General features: G+C 42.2%; 1 protein-coding gene across 10 annotated transcripts in view; it reads right to left on the minus strand.

Annotated features, from left to right (window-relative positions):
- The window catches only part of auts2a (activator of transcription and developmental regulator AUTS2 a), a 1,137,604-nt gene that overhangs the window by 15,404 nt on the left and 1,102,882 nt on the right, over positions 1-19,318 (minus strand). For all 10 annotated transcript variants that reach the window (XM_059973178.1, XM_059973180.1, XM_059973182.1 and 7 more), the window contains 4 exons: positions 18,023-18,052; positions 17,047-17,118; positions 14,592-14,733; positions 12,455-12,532 (listed from right to left, as the gene is read on the minus strand). In XM_059973178.1, the coding sequence (XP_059829161.1) occupies positions 12,455-12,532; positions 14,592-14,733; positions 17,047-17,118; positions 18,023-18,052 (322 nt within the window). The remainder of the gene's footprint in view (positions 1-12,454; positions 12,533-14,591; positions 14,734-17,046; positions 17,119-18,022; positions 18,053-19,318) is intronic.

Consider the following 19,318-nt stretch of genomic DNA (forward strand, 5'->3'; position numbering starts at 1 on the left):
CATGATCAGCAGATGCGTTATCAACACAAATTTTTAGATATTTTGTGTCATGCCTTTTTAAAATTTCTGCAATCTGTCTGCTGAATATTCATAATTACCTTTAATCTTCAATTTGTCTGATAGACCTTTGCTTGTTTCATGATTAATATAATGCTAAGCGGCTTATGTTCACTCTGAGTCTGACAAATCCACTCTTTCAATACACGATCGAGATCTTCATTTTTCGCATTGTGCAGTGTTTTTCTATTTTTTGTTAACTTGGTTCCTTCAGGTTGTCAGACCTGGGGAGGTTGTGGGGATAAGCTCCCGCTATCTATTAAATGCTCCCAATGGCATGTGTCTCAAATGGTCTCTGAAAACCAAGCCCAACTCTTGGCCTTCACATGTGGTTTAGCTACTAAGCCTGGCGGAACCTTCTACTGATGGGAGTAGGTTACTGGCACCTTAAAACCAGTCACTTCAGGCAGATGTGGCTCCTCAGCCTCGACTAGCAGCTCATCCAGAAGGAAAACTCTGATCTCAAATCTCTGCTGCCTTGCGGCTATGCCCACTCATGGGGAAGGCTTCAGGAGTAAACTCTGAGGAAATATCTGGAACTGGAGTCCCTAATGCAGTCCTACGTTGAGTTCAGTGATGACTGGCAACTCTTGTGATGCCGCTGGTGCCAAACTGTTCTGTTGCTCCTTTGGATTCATCAGCTTTGTGGAGAGGGGAGCCTGTTGCATGGTCTCCATATTGTACTGCCCTGGCTTGCGTATAGGCTTGCAAATCACCTTGACAATTGGCACACAACATCCATGGATGACCCTGACCAACAGAGGCCTCATTAACTTCTGTTTGTTACATATGCGAGGTCACTTCTCAAAACTCTCTGTGGTGCACAGAGCCTTTGCATTGCCTGGGAACTTTCCCTGTGTCTTGTGGAATGTTCAATTTATGATGTCATGTCAGCACTCAAAAGAAATTTGTATTTCAGAGGTTTCTGGATTTTGAAATTTCAGATAAGGGGTTCTCAACCTGTATTTGTAATGATAGTATATCACTTGCATTGAACTAATTTCCTTTAAAACTGCTTGTACTCATTGACTCATCTCATTCACATTTTCCCTTCCAAGGTAAGGAAATTAATTCCAGAATTCCTCTTATTAGACTGTTGCATGCATTAATCTCCATGCATTGGGCTCTACACAACAACATTTGCTTCCTTCCTGTTCAGTTTCATCATAATATTACACCTGACTTCAGCTTTGTGTCTCTGAAGAGAAAAGAGGCTCATTCTGTTCCGTTCCCTCAGCTGCACACTGTTATTACTGTTTGCTCAAGGGGAATGTGCTGAGATGATTTACTCCTGCACATAATATTGGTTAGCTGCCTTGTATGCCTTGGATGTCTTTGATTAAAGTGACTGGTGACACCAAGAAGCAACTTGAAATGCCTAAGACTGAGCCACCAGCCCTCACTAGCTGTTGACAGTGCCATGGCCATGGCGGATTTTGACAGGTGTCTGCATGCCAGTCCTTGGCAAAACTTCTTCATTGCCCGCCTGATATGTTGCTGGGTATCCCTCAAAGGATAAAAAGTGCATCTGTTTTCTTGCAGTTAAAGCAGCAAACAACAATCACCAGTTGAAACCTAAACCTTTGTTTATAAACGTAACCTCATAAAAACCCATGCTTCCTATTCTTAATAAAGAAAATATAGAATGCAAGAGACATTTGGAATGGCACATGAAAATGGCATGGAATGAAGGGATATAGACTATGGGAAAGCAGCTGGCATTAGCTTAGATTGGCATTACTGTTGGCATCGACATCATGGGATGTCCCTGTGCTGTACAGTTCTGTGTTCTACATAGGACCCTATACAACTTGTATAGGCTTATTTACACTTGGAAAACCAAATACAAATTTGGGAGTATTTTGGAGAATATTTCTGTCTGAGCCACAAACCTAACACTGAGCTTTTGTTCTTCTGTCACTTTAATTCTCTGTCCTGCTCTCCCTTGGATCTTGACCTCCTACTTTTCCAATGGAGCTTGGCACAAATGTATAGAACAGAACTTCTTTCCACAGGGTACCGTGAGATTGCTCTGTGAACAAGCAGAGACTTAATGGGCCAAAGTGGCTTCCTTCTATGTCAGCAGTAAATAAGGAACAGGCAATGAAAAGTTACTACATTCTAGTTTGCTCAAAAGCAGATGATACAGTGAGGTGTCACACAATATAGGGATCAAGGGTCATGGATAAAATTCACTAGCCTACATGATACATTGCATTTGGTCAAACCAAATGAACCTATATTGGTTCCAGTACAGAACAAGGATTACACTCATGACATAATGTTGTCAATGGCACCTGCATCATGAGAAGAACATATGTGCTGTGTGGCTGCTGGCCTTGAGAGGGAGAGAAATGAATTCCATTGGTCCTTTCCCAACACACAACCTCGCTGACAGAAAAGTATAATATATTGAAAATATCTTCAAGCTCCTATCAGAATGGGGCCCCACACATAAACATTTATCACCACATTAAACTTGATATCTGTTGCAAAACAAAGTCTTCCCTGACAGGAGGTGCAATAAGTGACATATTGCAGTGAAAAGATACTTATTAAAATGCAAACCTCTCACATAATACTCCTCACTGATGAATATGGGCATGCGGTGAGAATCCTCTACCTTCTCCTCCTCCCACACTCCCTCTGCTCTGTCTCCCAGTAATAGTCTGTTCTAAGTAGGCTGCTTATACAACACACCATGTCTGATCATAATTGGTTTGTACATTAGTGGTTTCCACCAAAACGTCCCTCAACTCCTGTCACCTTGTCGATCCCAAACCCCTGAATCAATGACAAAAGCACCAGATACTTGCAAGATCTTAGGAGAAATCAACCAGCAATTTGCCTTTACGTTACAGATGGGAATTCTAAAGAGCATTAACGAGGAAATGTGGGAGAGGCTTCAGGTCCAGAACATATAATCAATTAGGTGAGGTTAAGAGATGAACTGCTGAGGTCAAAGCCACAGTGCTAATGATGAGATGTGTGTCGCTTGACGCAATAAAGTCACCGCAGTGCACAGTGGGCAATCGCTTTGCCATGGTAACACACTCAACCCCCTGGTGATAGTGCTTGCCTGTGTTTGCAATCATCATCTTGAAGCACTAAAGATAACTGGGACTTTCACAAAATAGTAACAGCCCAAATTAAATGATCTAAACATAATGTTATGCATTAACCCTTCATTCATTTCAAAGAGCGTTAGCAACGTGTGCTTTACATGTTTAAGCTGATGGCATTCTCATGAGAAGTTAAAGTATTTATTATTAGGAAACTTCAATTCTTTTTAAGTCATAAAGTAGTCACAGAGTTGTACCACAGAAAAGTAGGCCCTTTGGCCCTTCACATTCATGCAGACCTTTATGCCCATGTACACTAATCCCAGTTGCCCACATTCCTACTATAAATGGTTCATAAACAGTAATTGCATCTGATTCCACCATCATTTGTCCAGCACATCCAAATACGAACAACACCATCCTGCACAAATCGGTGCTATGCAATGGCCAAGTACAATCTTGGTCCCTCCATCACACCTCACTTCTTCCACCTCAACTATCTACACAGTAAGTTATTATCCTGGTGAGTCCTGAAGGAGATGTACTGTGAAATAAATCCCCTAATCTCCACCTGACCTGCCCCTGAACCTGACCACTGAGGCTGACAGGAAATCCAGGCCCATCATCTCCTCATTGTTAAACCAGATTTCTCCTGGTGCAGATGAAGATCATCTGCAATGAAAATTCAGCAATGGTTGTCACTGCCACTGTCCTGCTCTCGGAACTAAGAGCAGGACACCAATAACCATTAAAAGCCATGTGAGAAGTCATTGGAACATAAAAAATATAAGACTGTTTTACGAAGACAAACTGTTTGGAACTGTGGACAAGTCGCTAACATGTGACTCAGCTCCGATTTTGAACTCACTTGATTTCTTGAATCAAACAAATTAAACTCCCGAGGGTGACCACCTCTTGAAGGGGTGACTAAGTAACTGGCTTGGTGACTAAGTAACTCTTAACATCACTTAATAAATCATGAACAACACAAGTCGATGTTTCAGGCCGAGGCCCATCATTGGGATTGATGACTTCAAGTCAAAGACTCTTAATTTGCTCTGTTTCTCTTACAAAAGATGTGGCCTGACATGCTGAGTGTTTCAGAACCTTTTAGTTTCGACCTTAGATTTCCAGCGTATTCCGGTTTCCTCATTTTCATAATCCATTTTTGGCAATGTCTAAAGATTCCCTCATAGAAGGGAAAAATGGGATTTTCTTTGTACAGTGTCATGATAGTACACAGAACATAGAGTGGTACAGCTTATGAAAAGGCCCCTTGGTTGTGCCAAACTAATTAATTTCATAATCAATGCCCAACTAAGCTTTTCCCTCTGCCTAAGCAATGCCCATATCCTTCCATTTGCTGCACATTTATGCACCTATCTAAGAGCTTTATGAACAACTCTGCGAACACCCCTCAGCACATACCAGGCAAGCAGCACTCTGTGTAAAAGAGGAACATGTCCCACACATCTCCTTTGAACTTACCCCCTCTCACCTTAAATGCATGGCCTATGGTATGAGACATTTCAACCCTGGGAAAAGATATGCCTATCTACGCCTGACATAATCTTACAAATCTAAACAGATCTCCCCTGAGCCTTCACAATTCTAGAGAAAACCCAAGTTTGACTAAAGTCTCTTTATAGCGTATGCTCTTTAATTCAGGCAGTACCCTGGTAAACGTCTTCTGCACCCTTGCCAAAACCTCCACATTCTTCCAATAATGGGGTGATCAGAACGGAATGCAGTAAGCTAGGTTCACCCTAATTAACGTTTTATGGAACTGCAACATAACTTCCTGACTCCTGAACTCAATTCCACAACTAATAAAGGCAAGCATGTCGTAGGCCTTCATTACCACCCTATCCACCTTCAGGGACCCAAGATCCCTCTGCTCATCAACTTTCTTCAACTACTTTCTCTTTTTATTTGACCTCCCGAAGTGCAACATTTCACATTTGCCTGGGTTGGACTACATTTGTCATTTCTCTGTCCATATCTCCAACTGATCTATATCCCGCTCAATCCTTTGCCAATCTTCTGCACTATCCACAATACCATCATCTGTAAACTTACTAAGCCACTCATCTAAATTTTCGACCAGTTCATATATACAGTTGGCCCTCTGTATCCACGGGTTCCGCATCCACAGATTCAACCAACTGCAGATCGAAAATGTTCAAAAAAAAAATTCCAGGAAGTTCCAAAAAGCAAAACTTGAATTTGCTGCGTGCTGAGCACTACGTTGAATCCACATGAATGAAATACCTTGCTGTAGCCTCCCGCCATTTCACAGATCCTCAGTCTCTCTCCAGCACTTGTTGTTTGATCATTATTCACCTCACGTCTCGTTCGTTCGCTACTTGTGTCGTGAGCGAGAGGAAGGAGTTTCAAGAACTTCAAGATCACGGGAGAATTGGCATCGACTGATGCTGAGGCAGTATCAGCATTCCCAGAAGAGCTATGATGGTTGCATCTGTACTGAACACGTACTGACTTTTTTTCCTTGTCATTATTCTCTAAACAATACAGTATAACAACTATTTACATAGCATTTACATTGTATTAGTTATTATAAGTAATCTAGAGATGATTTAAAGTATACAGGAGGATGTGTGTAGGTTATATGCTAATACGACGCTATTTTATATAAGGGACTTCAATATCCGCGGGGGGTCCTGGAACCAATCCCCTGCGGATGCCGAGGGATGACTGTATAAAAGTCCCCACTCACTTCCGGTGTTTGTACGTTCTCCCTGTGGGATTGTCAGTTTCTCCAAGGTACTTTGGTTTCCTCACACAGTCCATAGATGTACAGGTTTGTAGGTTAATTGGTCGTTGTAAACTGGCCCGTGATTAGGTTAGGATTAAATCAGGGGTTGCTGGGCAGTGTGGCTCTAAGTGCCCAAAGGGCCTCTTCTGTGTTGTATCTCTAAATAAATAAATCAAGTGTTCCTTCAGGCCCTGGGGACTTATCCACCTTGGCGTTCTTTGAGAGACAACACTATCTCTTTTAACTCAGAATGCCCCAGCACACTCCACACTTATCTCCCAACCTCCACATCCTTCTCCTTAGTAAATATGGATATAAAGTACACATTTAGGACCTCACCCACATCCTCTGCCTCCGGGCAAATGTTCCCTCCTTTATCTATGGACAATCCTACTCGTTTCCTCAGTATCCTCTTGCTCATAAAGCATGCATAGAATGCTTTGGGATTCTCTTTAATCCTACATGCCAAGGACTTATCATTACCTCACCTGATATTCGTACTTCCCTTCTTGAGTGCTTTGAATACTTTCTACGTTGTGCCAATCTTCCAGTTATTCATTGGAGCGAACATTGCCAATATTGTTAATTATATTACCAAATATACTGGAACTATTAAGCTTTGCTAACATTCAGCTTCTGCTCTGGATTTTAGTTCAGCTGCTTCACTGTTGACAGTCAATGTTAAACTCAAACAAGAGTACTGGTAGCCATCTGTGTTCACTTCTTACATATTCAGATCCAATCACTTCAATGAATTGAATATGTGAAAATAACGCAACCAGCAACTAATGCTCTTCCATGGGCTGCTAGCAATCAAAGAATAAATTCTTCCCCAATATTGTATCACAGTAATACAGCCTGATGAAATAATTATATTTCATACAAGTCACATGATCGAGCAACTTCACTCATTTATTACCCTCAACCCTAAATCTGCTGACACAGATCAGGAATGAGTCCACCAATATGAAAGGACACGTGGCAGAATAAACTGGGTTTCGTGAAATCTCTAAATAATAAGCTAGGAACACACGATAATTACAAATCATGAAGAAAATTTGACCTATCTTTATAATTCCATCAAAGTTGCATATTCAAAGTCCTACCTTGAACATTGCCCAGTGCACACCATAACTTGATGGATATGCCTGTGACAAATAACCCATTAGTAGTTTGGTATCTTTCCCATAACACCACCTAAATGATACAGGGTGTAAGTGCAAAGAAGTATCGCACTGACATTTGTTAAATACTCTGCTAAGCTCAAGAAGTACCTCTGCTCCTGTAAGGAAGAATCTCTGACTGGGGAGAGTGGGTTTGCATGAAGTACAACCACCTTTCAAATGCTGGCCCCACACAGGGAAGTCACTTCAGTGAAAGAAGTAGATGAAGTGGCCGACACCCAAGTCAGACACAGGCATGTGTACCTTGACACTCTCTATACTCACACCACAAAACGAAAACGTTAGAACACTTACAAACACTGACCAAGAAGCCATTATTGGAGGAGTCAGCACCAGCTTTATTTTGCCAATATATTATTTATCATTTTTAAAAGCTTTATATTTATTTTAATGACCTTTCAAAAATCTACCTGCTCAAAGCTAGTTGTTAGTGAGGCATATATTGAGCACTATGAGCTCAGCAGTGCCACCAACAGGCACTTCAGCAGTACTGGCATAGTCAAATTATTCAAGAAACTCGTGTGCTCTTTTCAAATAGATTGGGTTAGATAGAGTTGACGTGGATAGGCTTTTTCCATTGAGAGTAGGGGAGATTCAAACAAGAGGACATGAGTTGAGAGTTAGGGGGCAAAAGTTTAAGGGTAACATGAGGGGGAATTCCTTTACTCAGAGAGTGGTAGCTGTGTGGAATGAGCTTCCAGTAGAAGTGGTAGAGGCAGGTTCGGTATTGACATTTAAAGTAAAATTGGATAGGTATATGGACAGGAAAGGAATGGAAGGTTATGGGCTGATTGCGGGTCAGTGGGACTAGGCGAGAGTAAGCATTCGGGACGAACTAGAAGGGCCGAGATGGCCTGTTTCCATGCTGTAATTGTTATATGGTTATATGGGTGCCACCAGCTAGTCCAGCATTTAATGCTCATCCCTAATTGCCCACAAGAAATATGCAGAAAGTCACCTTGCTGAATCTTGCACTCTTGCAGGCTGTATGATAAATATGATGACAATGATGACAAGGGAGCAGCAATGGAAGCCCAAGTATTAGAATGGTACGAGGCTCAAAGGTGAAGATGCTCTGATGGCTTTGTGCTTCCTCGGGGCAGAGACCACTGTGTGAGAGCTGCTGATGCAGAATCTTGCAGATGGCACGCACGAGGCCACGCTCTTCTTTGGTTGTTGTTTGGTATGGATGGTTTCAGCGCTGATCAGGGATGCTGCTTTTACTGAATGGTGTCGAGCAATGACTACACTTATCTACACACATTCAGTGCATGTCCTCACTGTCCTGACTTTTACCCTGTAGAGGTTTTAGGCTACCATAAGTTGGCTCATTTGCCTCAGGCTTCCCAGCTCTACTGACAAGATCATGACGTTAATGAGGTTGAAGAAGGGTGGGGGGGGTGTGTGTGTGTGTGTGTGTGTGTGTGTGTGAGAGAGAGAGAGAGAGAGAGAGAGAGAGATTTAATGCAGTTCCTGCCCAATGACAACCACACCACAACCACACCAATTTACGGTCATGATAGTGTTGAACATCTAAAGATCTAAAGGAAGTGAAGCAATTCTCTCTCATCAGGGGGCCATCACTTCCTCCCGCTACTGTGGCACAAACTTTCAACCCAGGTCTGAACATCGCACAGATCTTCTGTGCAGAGGCAGAGACACTGTGCAATAAGAGTCTCTTGATACAATAAAACAAGTTGCATTTGCAGCAATCATCTCCACAAATGATCTTGTGATGGAGCAATAGTCGTTCCTGGAGTAGCTGAAGACAGCTGAAACCAGAACCTTTTCAAACAGGTTTGGGTGTCACCAGCAACAGCAGCATTTATTGCCCATCCCTAATTGCTCACTTTGTTGCATCTTGCCCTGAAAAGCCCCTGGGGTCGAGATGATTGACCTCGAACAACCACAAATATTTTACAAGGCAGAGCTTCGTCTTTAGCACCCACTGGCTTCAGTTTCATTGGGACTGCTTGGTGCCATGCTCACAACAAATGCTGCTGTGACATCCAGATAAGTCACTCCAGCCCCTGATCTTTCGCCAGCCCTGAAGTCAGCTTGGTTCTGTATGGGGTAAATGCTGTGATTATATGGAACTGAGTGGTCCATGCCCAGATCATCAGTCAGCAGATCACTGGAGTGTAATTGTCACTTGATAGGACTGCTGGAGGCCTGGGCCATCGACGGCTGAGCTCTGCCGTTGATGAGGATATTCATGGACCCTCTTCCTCCCATTCACTCGCTGATCATCCTTGGGAGATGTGGATAAACCCTCAGAGCCCTGGTTGAATGCAGTCTAGGGGAGGGCGAATGGTATCTTATTGGTAATTTACAGTAATTGTTTTATGTCTTGCACTTTACTGCTGCCTCAAAGCAACAGATTTCACTACATATGTCAGTGACAATAAACCTGATTGTGGTTCGAACTCACTCTGCCTATTCCATAGAGCTTTGCAACTTAGGAATCAGAAATGTATATTAAAAAAAAGTGCAAAAAGAGCACAAAAATGGTGAGTTGGTGTTCATGGGTTCACTAACTGTTCAGAAATGTGATGGCAGAGGGACCGATTGAGTTCTCAGTTGTAGCTTCACTAAGCTGAACCGTGTAATCTCCAGGACTCTTTGATGGTCCATCTACTCCCACTGCATCTGGGTTAACTGCACACTTTAATGATGAAGCGAGAGTTTTGAGTGTCTGCTTGATGGGACTTTGGCATCATTGACAAGGGTAAGGAGTACAGTATGGCCATAATTGCCCTAGAGATCGTAATCGTGAGCCACCTTCTTCAGCTGTTGCAGTCCCTCTGGTTGAGGTCTTTGCACATTGCTGTTGTGAGGGGAATTCCAGGATTCCAGTGGAAGGAAAGGCAATACAGTCAGGATGGTGTGTGGCCCAGAGGGGAATCTGCAAATCGGGTGTTCCCGTGAAGCTGTCACCATTCTTGGTGGTTCAGATGTCAGGCTTGTGAGTTGTGGGGTGTATTCCATTATGTTCTGGGCATACATTACAGGTAGAGGAAAGGGCTTTGGACGTCACAGGGTGAGTCACTACCAATAGGAAACCTAGCCTCTGATCTCATTTGAAAGTTAACTGGCTGGTTCAGTTGACCTTCTAGTCAGCTTTAACCTTTATTATGTAGGAGTTTAGGTACCCAGTGATGCCAATGCCACTGAATTTGTTGGTTAGACTTTCCCTTGTCAGAAATGGCTATTTTGTGTACTCTTCAGTTGCATACTGTGATGCCACAGAATTCTGGTGATCATTAAAAACAATTCCCCCTACTCAGACCACATTCAACCAGGGCTCTGAGGGTTTATCCACATCTCCAAAGGATGATCAGCGAGTGAATGGGAGGAAGAGGGTCCATGAATATCCTCATCAACGGCAGAGCTCAGCCGTCGATGGCCCAGGCCTCCAGCAGTCCTATCAAGTGACAATTACACTCCAGTGATCTGCTGACTGATGATCTGGGCATGGACCACTCAGTTCCATATAATCACAGCCTTTACCCCATACAGAACCAAGCGTTGCTTCAGAAGAGAACGAGCAGTTCAGTACTGAACAATCTCATTTACCATTGCTGACAGGATTTCATCACATGCTGGAGCATGCATGGAGTCTCTCACCCCAGGTTCCCATCAATACCGATTTTCTTGTTGCCATAGAGATAATCAGATGAACTTCCTAGGTCAGATTCTAAACCAAGGGATTTGCAACTGTGTGAGAGTCTTCATTTAACCAATCACATTTCCCTGCTCCAAGGGAAGCTTGCAGGACATGAAGAATAACTCTTGACTACTTCAAGGAGCAAATCAAACAAAATATCAAGATAACGTTCAGAAAACAGCATTTTTCAACATGCTTCGCATTACCACTTTATAGTAGTATTGGAGTGGGGGATAGTGTGTTCCGACACAACCACATCTCATCCAGTCACTAGATAAAGAGTCACAAGATATTACAAGATGCTGGCATCTGGAGCCATATTATAAGCTGCAGGAATTCAGAAGGCCAGGAGGCAGCATTGGTGCAGGTAAAGAGACAGTCAAATTTTTGGCTTGAAACCCAGCATCTGGACAGAATACAGAGAGGAGATAGCCAGTATAAAGAGATGGGGGCTGGCAGATCCTAGTAATGAAGGGATACATGTAAAAGACTCTGTTCCCTTTCTAATTAACTGCTGACAGTATTGATGTGTGGTAGGGAGGCCAACTGGTGGGACTGAGTCATTTGGTACAATAACAGCGTGGCAGACTGTCAAGAGTTGATAACTACACCCAGCTGTGTTTTCTGCACCGGTTCCCCAGCCGCTATCACAACCAACTTGATCGACACTCCACCTACAATCTTAAATATTCACTCGTCTGCTGTGGTGCATACCACAACCTAAATGCATTGCATTTCGCATCCAGGCTACTCCCCAGCCTCGACTAACAAGATGGACAAGGAGCATGGGAATACCACCATCTTGCCTTGGACAAACATAGCTGTTTCTTGTCATCAATACAACTAAATATTCTGTACCTCACAACCTAACATTGCTACTGGAATATCTTCTCCAGATAAGACCACAGAGGCCTCAGGGTTTCAACTCACTGCCACCTTCTCAGGGTAGTTAGTGATGCGCAAAAAAAATGCTGGCCTGGTTAGCAATGTCTGCATTCTGTAAAATCACGAAAAAGAACAAATTACACTGGGCAGCCAGCTGAGGTTTTCCAAAAATTTCCAAGGACTTGTTTCTAACTTTAAAAGGAAGCATTCTTCACACCATAAGAAAGCCTCCAGATGCCTCACTCCTTGGACCTGTGGAAATGTTTGTTGAAATTGCCAAGGCGGTAACCCCAGCTTGGTTTCAACAGCGCCATCGTCTGACACTCTATGCCACTGCAGGCCATCAGCACAGATGATCAACTCTTTGCTCCCACCTTGCCACAAACACCATTTCTGAATGTAAACATGGGTAAATCACACGGACAGTTTATCTAGCAAGGTTCATTCTGTGACTCTCTGACTGAATGGATGTAAAATATTTTTGAGCAGTCATAGGAGGGCCAACATGCATGAAGATACATTATTTTTAAATGTAATTTTCTATCTGTAACTGTCTAAGGCAATTCATACAACTTATCAGGTTTCTATCCACTGATGAACAATTTAAATGAGACACGAGATTTACATGGAACTGTACACTTTTAAACAGAGTATTATTATTTTACACTACACAGTCAGCAAGACCCACAGAACTATCTGCACCAAATGTGGACTTTCAGTCCAATGTACACTTTGGCAAAGCAGGCATTCCTTGCTGGGAATTGCTTCAGACAGTGAGCTGGCTACCCGAGAGTTCCCCACAGATTGGCCGTGCCATGATTACCTAAGTGAGCAGCCGGACTCAGGAAGCTGTTGTGATGAGGCGAAGGTCCAAAGGGATTTCCAGTTGGATGTGTGGTGCCTACAAACAAAGAGCATGGTTAGTTTTCTGCTGGGTTCCTCCAGGGAAGCACTTTGCACGTGACCCATTCAAACTGCATCAGTCTGCACCCGGCCTGCAAGAACTGCCTCACAAAATAAAGCACAGCATAAACAGTCACCACTTGAAGATGTAATGGAGACTCAGTGTGAGTGTGTGAGCATGCTTGTGGCATTATAGTTACCTCTAAGCACATCTGTATTTATCTAATATCAAGCTGTGAGTTTAACTGCAGGATTGATCCATGAGAACATAAGAGATCAAAGTAGGTGCAGGCCTTATGGCCTCTTCAAGCCTGCTCCACTAGTGTATTAGATCAAAGTCAATCTGACTGTGGTTTCAGCTCCACTTCTTTATTCTCTATAACTATCGACTTATTTAAGAATCATTCCTTCTCAGCCTTGTTTATAATGGCCTTCAACAATTCACAATTCTCCCTGAAATTTCTTCTCATCTTCATCTTAAATGGTTGACCCCATGTTAGAAAATGATTTCCTTGGATCTAAATTTCCTTGTTTGAGTATTCATCCAAAAAAATACATTTAAAATCTTTGGCAAAATCAGGCTCAACCTCCTCAACCTTATCTCACAAGATGTTACAATGAAGCTTCACTGACCTGCCCCTAGTGCAAGCATTGTTGTTCCTTTTCGCGCCTTGGCAGCATCTTTGCCGTTTCTTTAGCATCTGACTGTTTTTTACAAGGCCGAGTTGCTAGCTTGATGCTCAACCCAGCATAGACGGAAAGCGTGCAAGAAGCCGGCCGGATTCGAACTCGAGACAGTTTGCCTCGAAGTCCGGTGCTGATGTCACTACATCACCAGCCGGAGTAAGTACAAGCATATCCACCTTTAAATAGAGGCCAAAACTACACTGTACTCTATGAGCTGTCTCACCAATGTTCATGCTGTTATCTCAAGACTTCTGTACTTTAAAACTTTATCCCTGTTGCTATGAGGGCCAACATTCCACTTACATTCCAAATTGCTGTATCTACATCCAGGTTAGTGGAGTATCCCACCTTCCCTTGTGAAACAATTTTTCAAAATTCATCAGCTTGCCTGTGTTATCCATTTAAACATAAAGGCTTTTATTGAAGAGAATGAGAAACGGCCAACAGGCAGCAGATAGGGAAACGAAGGCTCCGGTAAGACAGGGAAGCAGAGATAGGTTCAGGAGACAATCAGGGAAAAGATGCATCAGTGGAGAAAGAGGGGGGAACAGACAGACAGAGACCAAGAGAAAGGGAAGGGATAAACACTCAGCTTCATGAATTTTCCTCCAAAATATTGGGGCTTTGATAGCCTTTCCCAAAGGATAAGCAGAGGAGTTTATAATCTTTAACGTGCTTTATCAAAAAGATACAGAAGTACCAGAAAACTCCAGGGAAGGCGATGTCGAGCTATAGGAAAAGAAAAGCCATAATTCAAAGGATCATAGACTCATATATCTTTCTAAATCTTTCCTATCCCATGTAGCTGTGTGCTTTAAAATGTTACTCGTGTACCTGTCTTGTCAATTGTTCAAGAGAAAAACTTGTCTTTATTCAAACACCTTCCAAGTACTTTCTTATATACATACTGCTGGTGGAACAACAAAGGAAGTTATCTCTCCTTTCTGCCCAAATTTAGCCCTTTAAGTAGATTCCTTGTGATTGCTTTGTGTGTGCAAGTTGCTATAGAAATTCAAGCAGGGGTGATTTCACTTCAAAAGATAGCTGGCCGTGATGCTGTCTATAAATATAAAGCATTCTTTACAGATCAGGCATTAAGAACATTGAATAGCTTTAAATGGAACAAAATAGTTATAAATATACATGGAATTAGTAGTATAATTTTCCTTACAAGGACTTTTCTCTGCACAGGATCAGACTGACGAATGCAGAGGAATGCACTCCTTGTTGAATGCCAATGGTGCCATCTAGTGGTAATTATACAGATAACAGGACCATTGGTGTCACAGGGATGACCACACAGACAGAGCAGGCACTGGCAGTTTGTGAACCCCGAGAAGAGAATTACACAGCTAACATCTCTTCCTTACCAGCAGTGGAGAAAAGGGTTGCGGGCCGAGCCAGCTCATGTGGGTGATGGATAGCTCCAAACATGTTGGGCCCAGGGGGTCTGCTCAGGAACTCGGGCTTCAGGCCGAAGTCAAGTTTGTGCGGATCTGACTGTATCTGTTGCTGCAAGAAAAAAAGCACACACAAAACAGCCTGTTACCTTTCCCCTCGTTCAACCTTCCTTTCAAAAGTCTTTCCTATCTGTCCTGTCAGTGCCAGTGGGAGGATGGGCTGGCACAATTCCAGCACACAATCTTTGAAAGAATACTGAAAAACAACACAATTTACTCAGCACTGACTCATGTTTCTCACTTAATCTTAATTCAAGGCTGCTGAAGTCATCTAATATTTGGCAATAAGGGCAATTTTACGTTAATTCTGGTTAACTCTATATGCAGGTCCTCCAAGCTGTCAAACACGTGCGCTATGCACTGTCTGCACATACAAACAAGCGGCTGGCAGGGTGGCAAAATGGATTTTACAGCTGCAGTCGTCATCTGCCACATGGGATCTTGGTTTATACTTGCAGTTCGGGTTACAAACAGTTCACAGAAATGGAACCCTGCCGTAAACTGCATTTGATTTGTTTACTAAGAGAACACTTTGAGTTGTCAGGAGTCCAAGGAGAGGCTCCATTACTGTGGATGGGTGCATGGAGGCATAGCTCTGGGTCTGAAATCAGAGGCCAGACCAAGTCAAGCTAACGAAGTTCCTTCCCTAAAGTACAGAAACATCTTAGAGTTGAACTCACTGTTTTGTTACGAGACACAGCATGGTAACAGAAGGCTTCTGCCCAATGATCCTGCACCTCTCGGATACATTCACAGCGCACCCAGTCACGGGGAGAATATCCAAACTCCTTACAGAGAGCGGAAGAATTGAACCCAGGTCACTGGCACCTCAATAGCTTTATGCTAACCACTACGCTATCATACCGCCTACATATCTCTGGACCATCAGCTTATACTACTCTCTAACAGTATCTTCCATAACTTAAAACAAACGGGATGTGGACGAAACAGTATAGCTCCTGATTGGGATGAGGTTCTAACTGCATAGCATTAAAATGAAACTGGGCACAGGATAATTTTTGTTGTGATGTTTTCTTTTTACCATTTTATCATTTTCTTTGGCTGGAACCTGTAGAGATAGGTTTTCCACCACTGGGCCTCTTGGTGCAATGTGTCCAGGTCAGACAAAGTTGAATACATAGATACTAATTGCCAGCAGTTGTAAATCATCAGCACGGTTAAATATATGTAAGCAAGCACTGGAGTTAGGGTTAGTTACACCATTATTATTGTGGGATCAAGTTTTTACCACTTTAAACTCTATTTGTTCACTCCAAATTACCAGATGTCCAGAATAAACCCTTTACTCTAAACTACAGTGTATCTGAACTTTACAGCAATATGCCCAACTCCAACTGGGTGTGATTTCCCATATTAATGATTCTAGAATTGCAGTGAAAAATTAATCCGGTGTCATGATGAGTTCCTTCCAGGAATTCACGGCCACAATAGACAGTATCACCATGATCCAAACTAATTCTGTACAGTTCCCCGAGCTACCAAGCAGAAGTGACATCAGCCCAGACTGGAAGTCCTGTGATGTTTAGCAGCGGGAATTAAAGTGGTGAAAGATTTGATCAAGTGCAGCAGGGAGTGTGGAGGTAAAGAACATTTAAGAGGCTAAAGTATCTCACTGTGCCTTATTCTGATTGTCGAAAGTAGCTTCCATTGTGATTGGTCATTTAAAAGCTGCAGCAGCTTTTTTCGTTGGATAACTGCCTAGTGTCCAGTTGCAAATATCCTGTGTATATAAAATAGCACGTGAAAGGGGCTTGCTCTTTTCTTCCTTTCAGACATGACCATTGGGAAGGATTGATCTGCACACACTTTTAACTAAGTGTGTTTGTTCAATGTGCATATGTCTGTTGAGTATTCAGCATTGTAGTGTCAGTAGCTTGGGGAACATGAAGATTTGGTCAAATTTTTACAGTTTGTAAATAAATAATTAGTATACCTTTTCTCACAGGGTGCTTTCTGTATCACTTGCCAGACCTGCGAACCTGATTGAACATTACACTCACAGTGTGTTTGGAACCTCCCAAACATAATGGACCACTATAATGGCCTTTTAGTACAATTCTGCAAATCACTATACACCATTGGTAGAAAGCTCTGAAACAGCTGGGAAAGCAAATTACAACAGGAAAAAAAAGATACATAAAGTAGGGAGATGGACAATGACACAGTTGCAGTAAAGCCATTAGAAGTAAGACAGCTCTATAGGCTGCAGGTTAAAACATCCACTCCTTGCAATCAGGACAGCCCCTGCAACTCCCTCTTGAAAGGGGTGCATGGTGGAAACAGGGCAATTAAGGCAGCACTCATAAGGGAACTTACAACCATGAAATCCTGAGTGAATACTGACCTTGACTTTCTGCTGATGATGGTATATCTGCCACGCTATGTGAACATGCATGGCACACCACTTGCCAGGCTTCTGCAGAAGGAAACAAATTTAAAATTATAGTTCAACTTTCTTTACAACAACCTCGTGACAGTGTGAACCTTGGCTCACGCCTCCAGTAAAGAGGTCCACTCACACAGACGCCTTCGATTCCCCTCCATAAATCATTGTGTTTCAAACCCCATCGTAAAAGCTGCTGACACAGGTTGCTACTATTGCCCAGTGCAATCTACCCATTCTACATTCCAGTAACAAAACTCAACAAAATTCTAGATTCCAAATTTCTAGATCTTCAAGGTCATTAACATTTTTTTAAAAAATGAAGTGGGCAACTCATTTGACTACGTTAAAAAAAACACCTTTGTCCTAATGGACCCACTCAGCTTCCAATTGGCCTTCCTATTTCAACGTGTTGCCACTTTAACATTCCATAGACCCCACACACTTTGTTCAGCAATGTTCTGATCCAACCTTCAATTCCTTCAACCACATCTCCACCACCCTTTTCAATGCACTGAGCAACACTCACTCTTGTTTTTTTTTAAATACTAAAACATGTGATTCAAATTTCCTTGCAATGCAAATCACCATCAGTATTTTACCGCTCTGCTGTGAAACCACATCGATGCATGGCCCTCCCTAACAAGTGTCTTTTGTTTCAGGATGCGATTCAATCTGCTGTGCAATACTAGCAGAAATCTTGTAAGACAGAGCAAGTGACTCCACGGGCAAAGTGACCGGTGAATTTCTAGACTGTCACAAAATGGCCTGAGAATACTCACGTGGTCACACTTCACTCTGTTTTCAAGCACATAATTCTGAAATAAAAAGGGCTTTGCAATCTAATTTCCAGCCATAATTTCTCAATCATTCACTTATCTTTCACTAACAGAAGGGACAAATGGAGAGATTATAATTTCAGACGAAAGATTCTTACCCTCAGCATTGGTCTGAATGGATCTGTCAACTGCAAATAAAGAGTGGCAGCTCAGTTACACGCTTGTCAGTCAAAGCATAACAATAATTGCAATTTTTATTACTTCATTAGTCAGTAATTTAAAATGTTAACATTTTACTTTTAGATGAAACATTATTAGAAAATATAATCATCATCTTTTTATACAATTGTCTGACCTTCTGTTCTTCATTAATAATTTTAGGTACGGAGAACTCTTAAGGCAGATCTCCATTGAACTGGGTCCCTTCTGAATGCCCAAAACAATTCTAAAATGTGATCTCTACTAGAATCTGATCGAACAGAAAAAATTGAGTCTGTAACTCATTTTATTTTATGATTTTAGGTTGGCAATAGGTCCTGCTCAAAATTAAACTCAGCTTTGCTTATGGTGGAAATCTAGAGCAACACACACAAAACGCTGGACGAGCTCAGCTAGTCAGGCAGCACCTGGGAAGAGATATCATTCCTCTACTTAGATGCAGCTTGACTTGTTAAGTTTCTCCAACATTTTGGGTGTGTTGCTCAGTTTTGCTAAACCAGATTATTTTTAATTTGCATGAATATTCACTTTAGCATCTACTGTTAATTCTCCCAGCACTTTCTTTCCAGGATCACAACCTAACTTAATGGTACCAGTTGATCTGATCTCAAGTTGAGAATGACTATTTGACCACTCTTAGCTTACCAGACAAGGTAATCAATTTAACTGGTCATGGTGTATTTTCATTTATATTTTTGATTCTAGTAATTCTCTCCCAAACTATCACTTTAGTTTGGTATGAGGATTGTTTTCCTTGACACTATCCTACATTTGCCTTTACCCAGACTGAATAACCTCCCTTTATAAACTAAAACAAAATAATCAACGTTAAACCAACAATACTGCTTTACAGAGCTATTACAAGGGCAAGAGATAACAAATGTGAGGAAGAGGAAAGAAGAGGTTTACATTTTAAAAGGCAGAAATTGGATCCCACTCTCCCTTCAACTCAACACCTTCAGTTTTAGTTTTCTTAATCTATTTGCATGCCTTGAATTTTACTAAAGGGGGGAGGGCTGGGTTTGCCAGTGACAAGTCATGAACAGATGCTTTCAGGCAAAGTTCAACCTTCCTGAATTCTCTGTGACTTTTTCACCCTTCCTCTCTTTCCTGTTGAACCAGCAAGGCATCCTGATCTTGCAAATTGTGTAACAAAGAAAAACAACTTGGAATGAGGTGGCTCAGGTTTCCAATTTAGCTGAATTCACGAGCTGGAATAACCTTTAACACCTCCA

The sequence above is a fragment of the Hypanus sabinus genome, chromosome 6 (genome assembly GCF_030144855.1).
Source record: "Hypanus sabinus isolate sHypSab1 chromosome 6, sHypSab1.hap1, whole genome shotgun sequence".
Taxonomy (NCBI): Eukaryota; Metazoa; Chordata; class Chondrichthyes; order Myliobatiformes; family Dasyatidae; genus Hypanus; species Hypanus sabinus.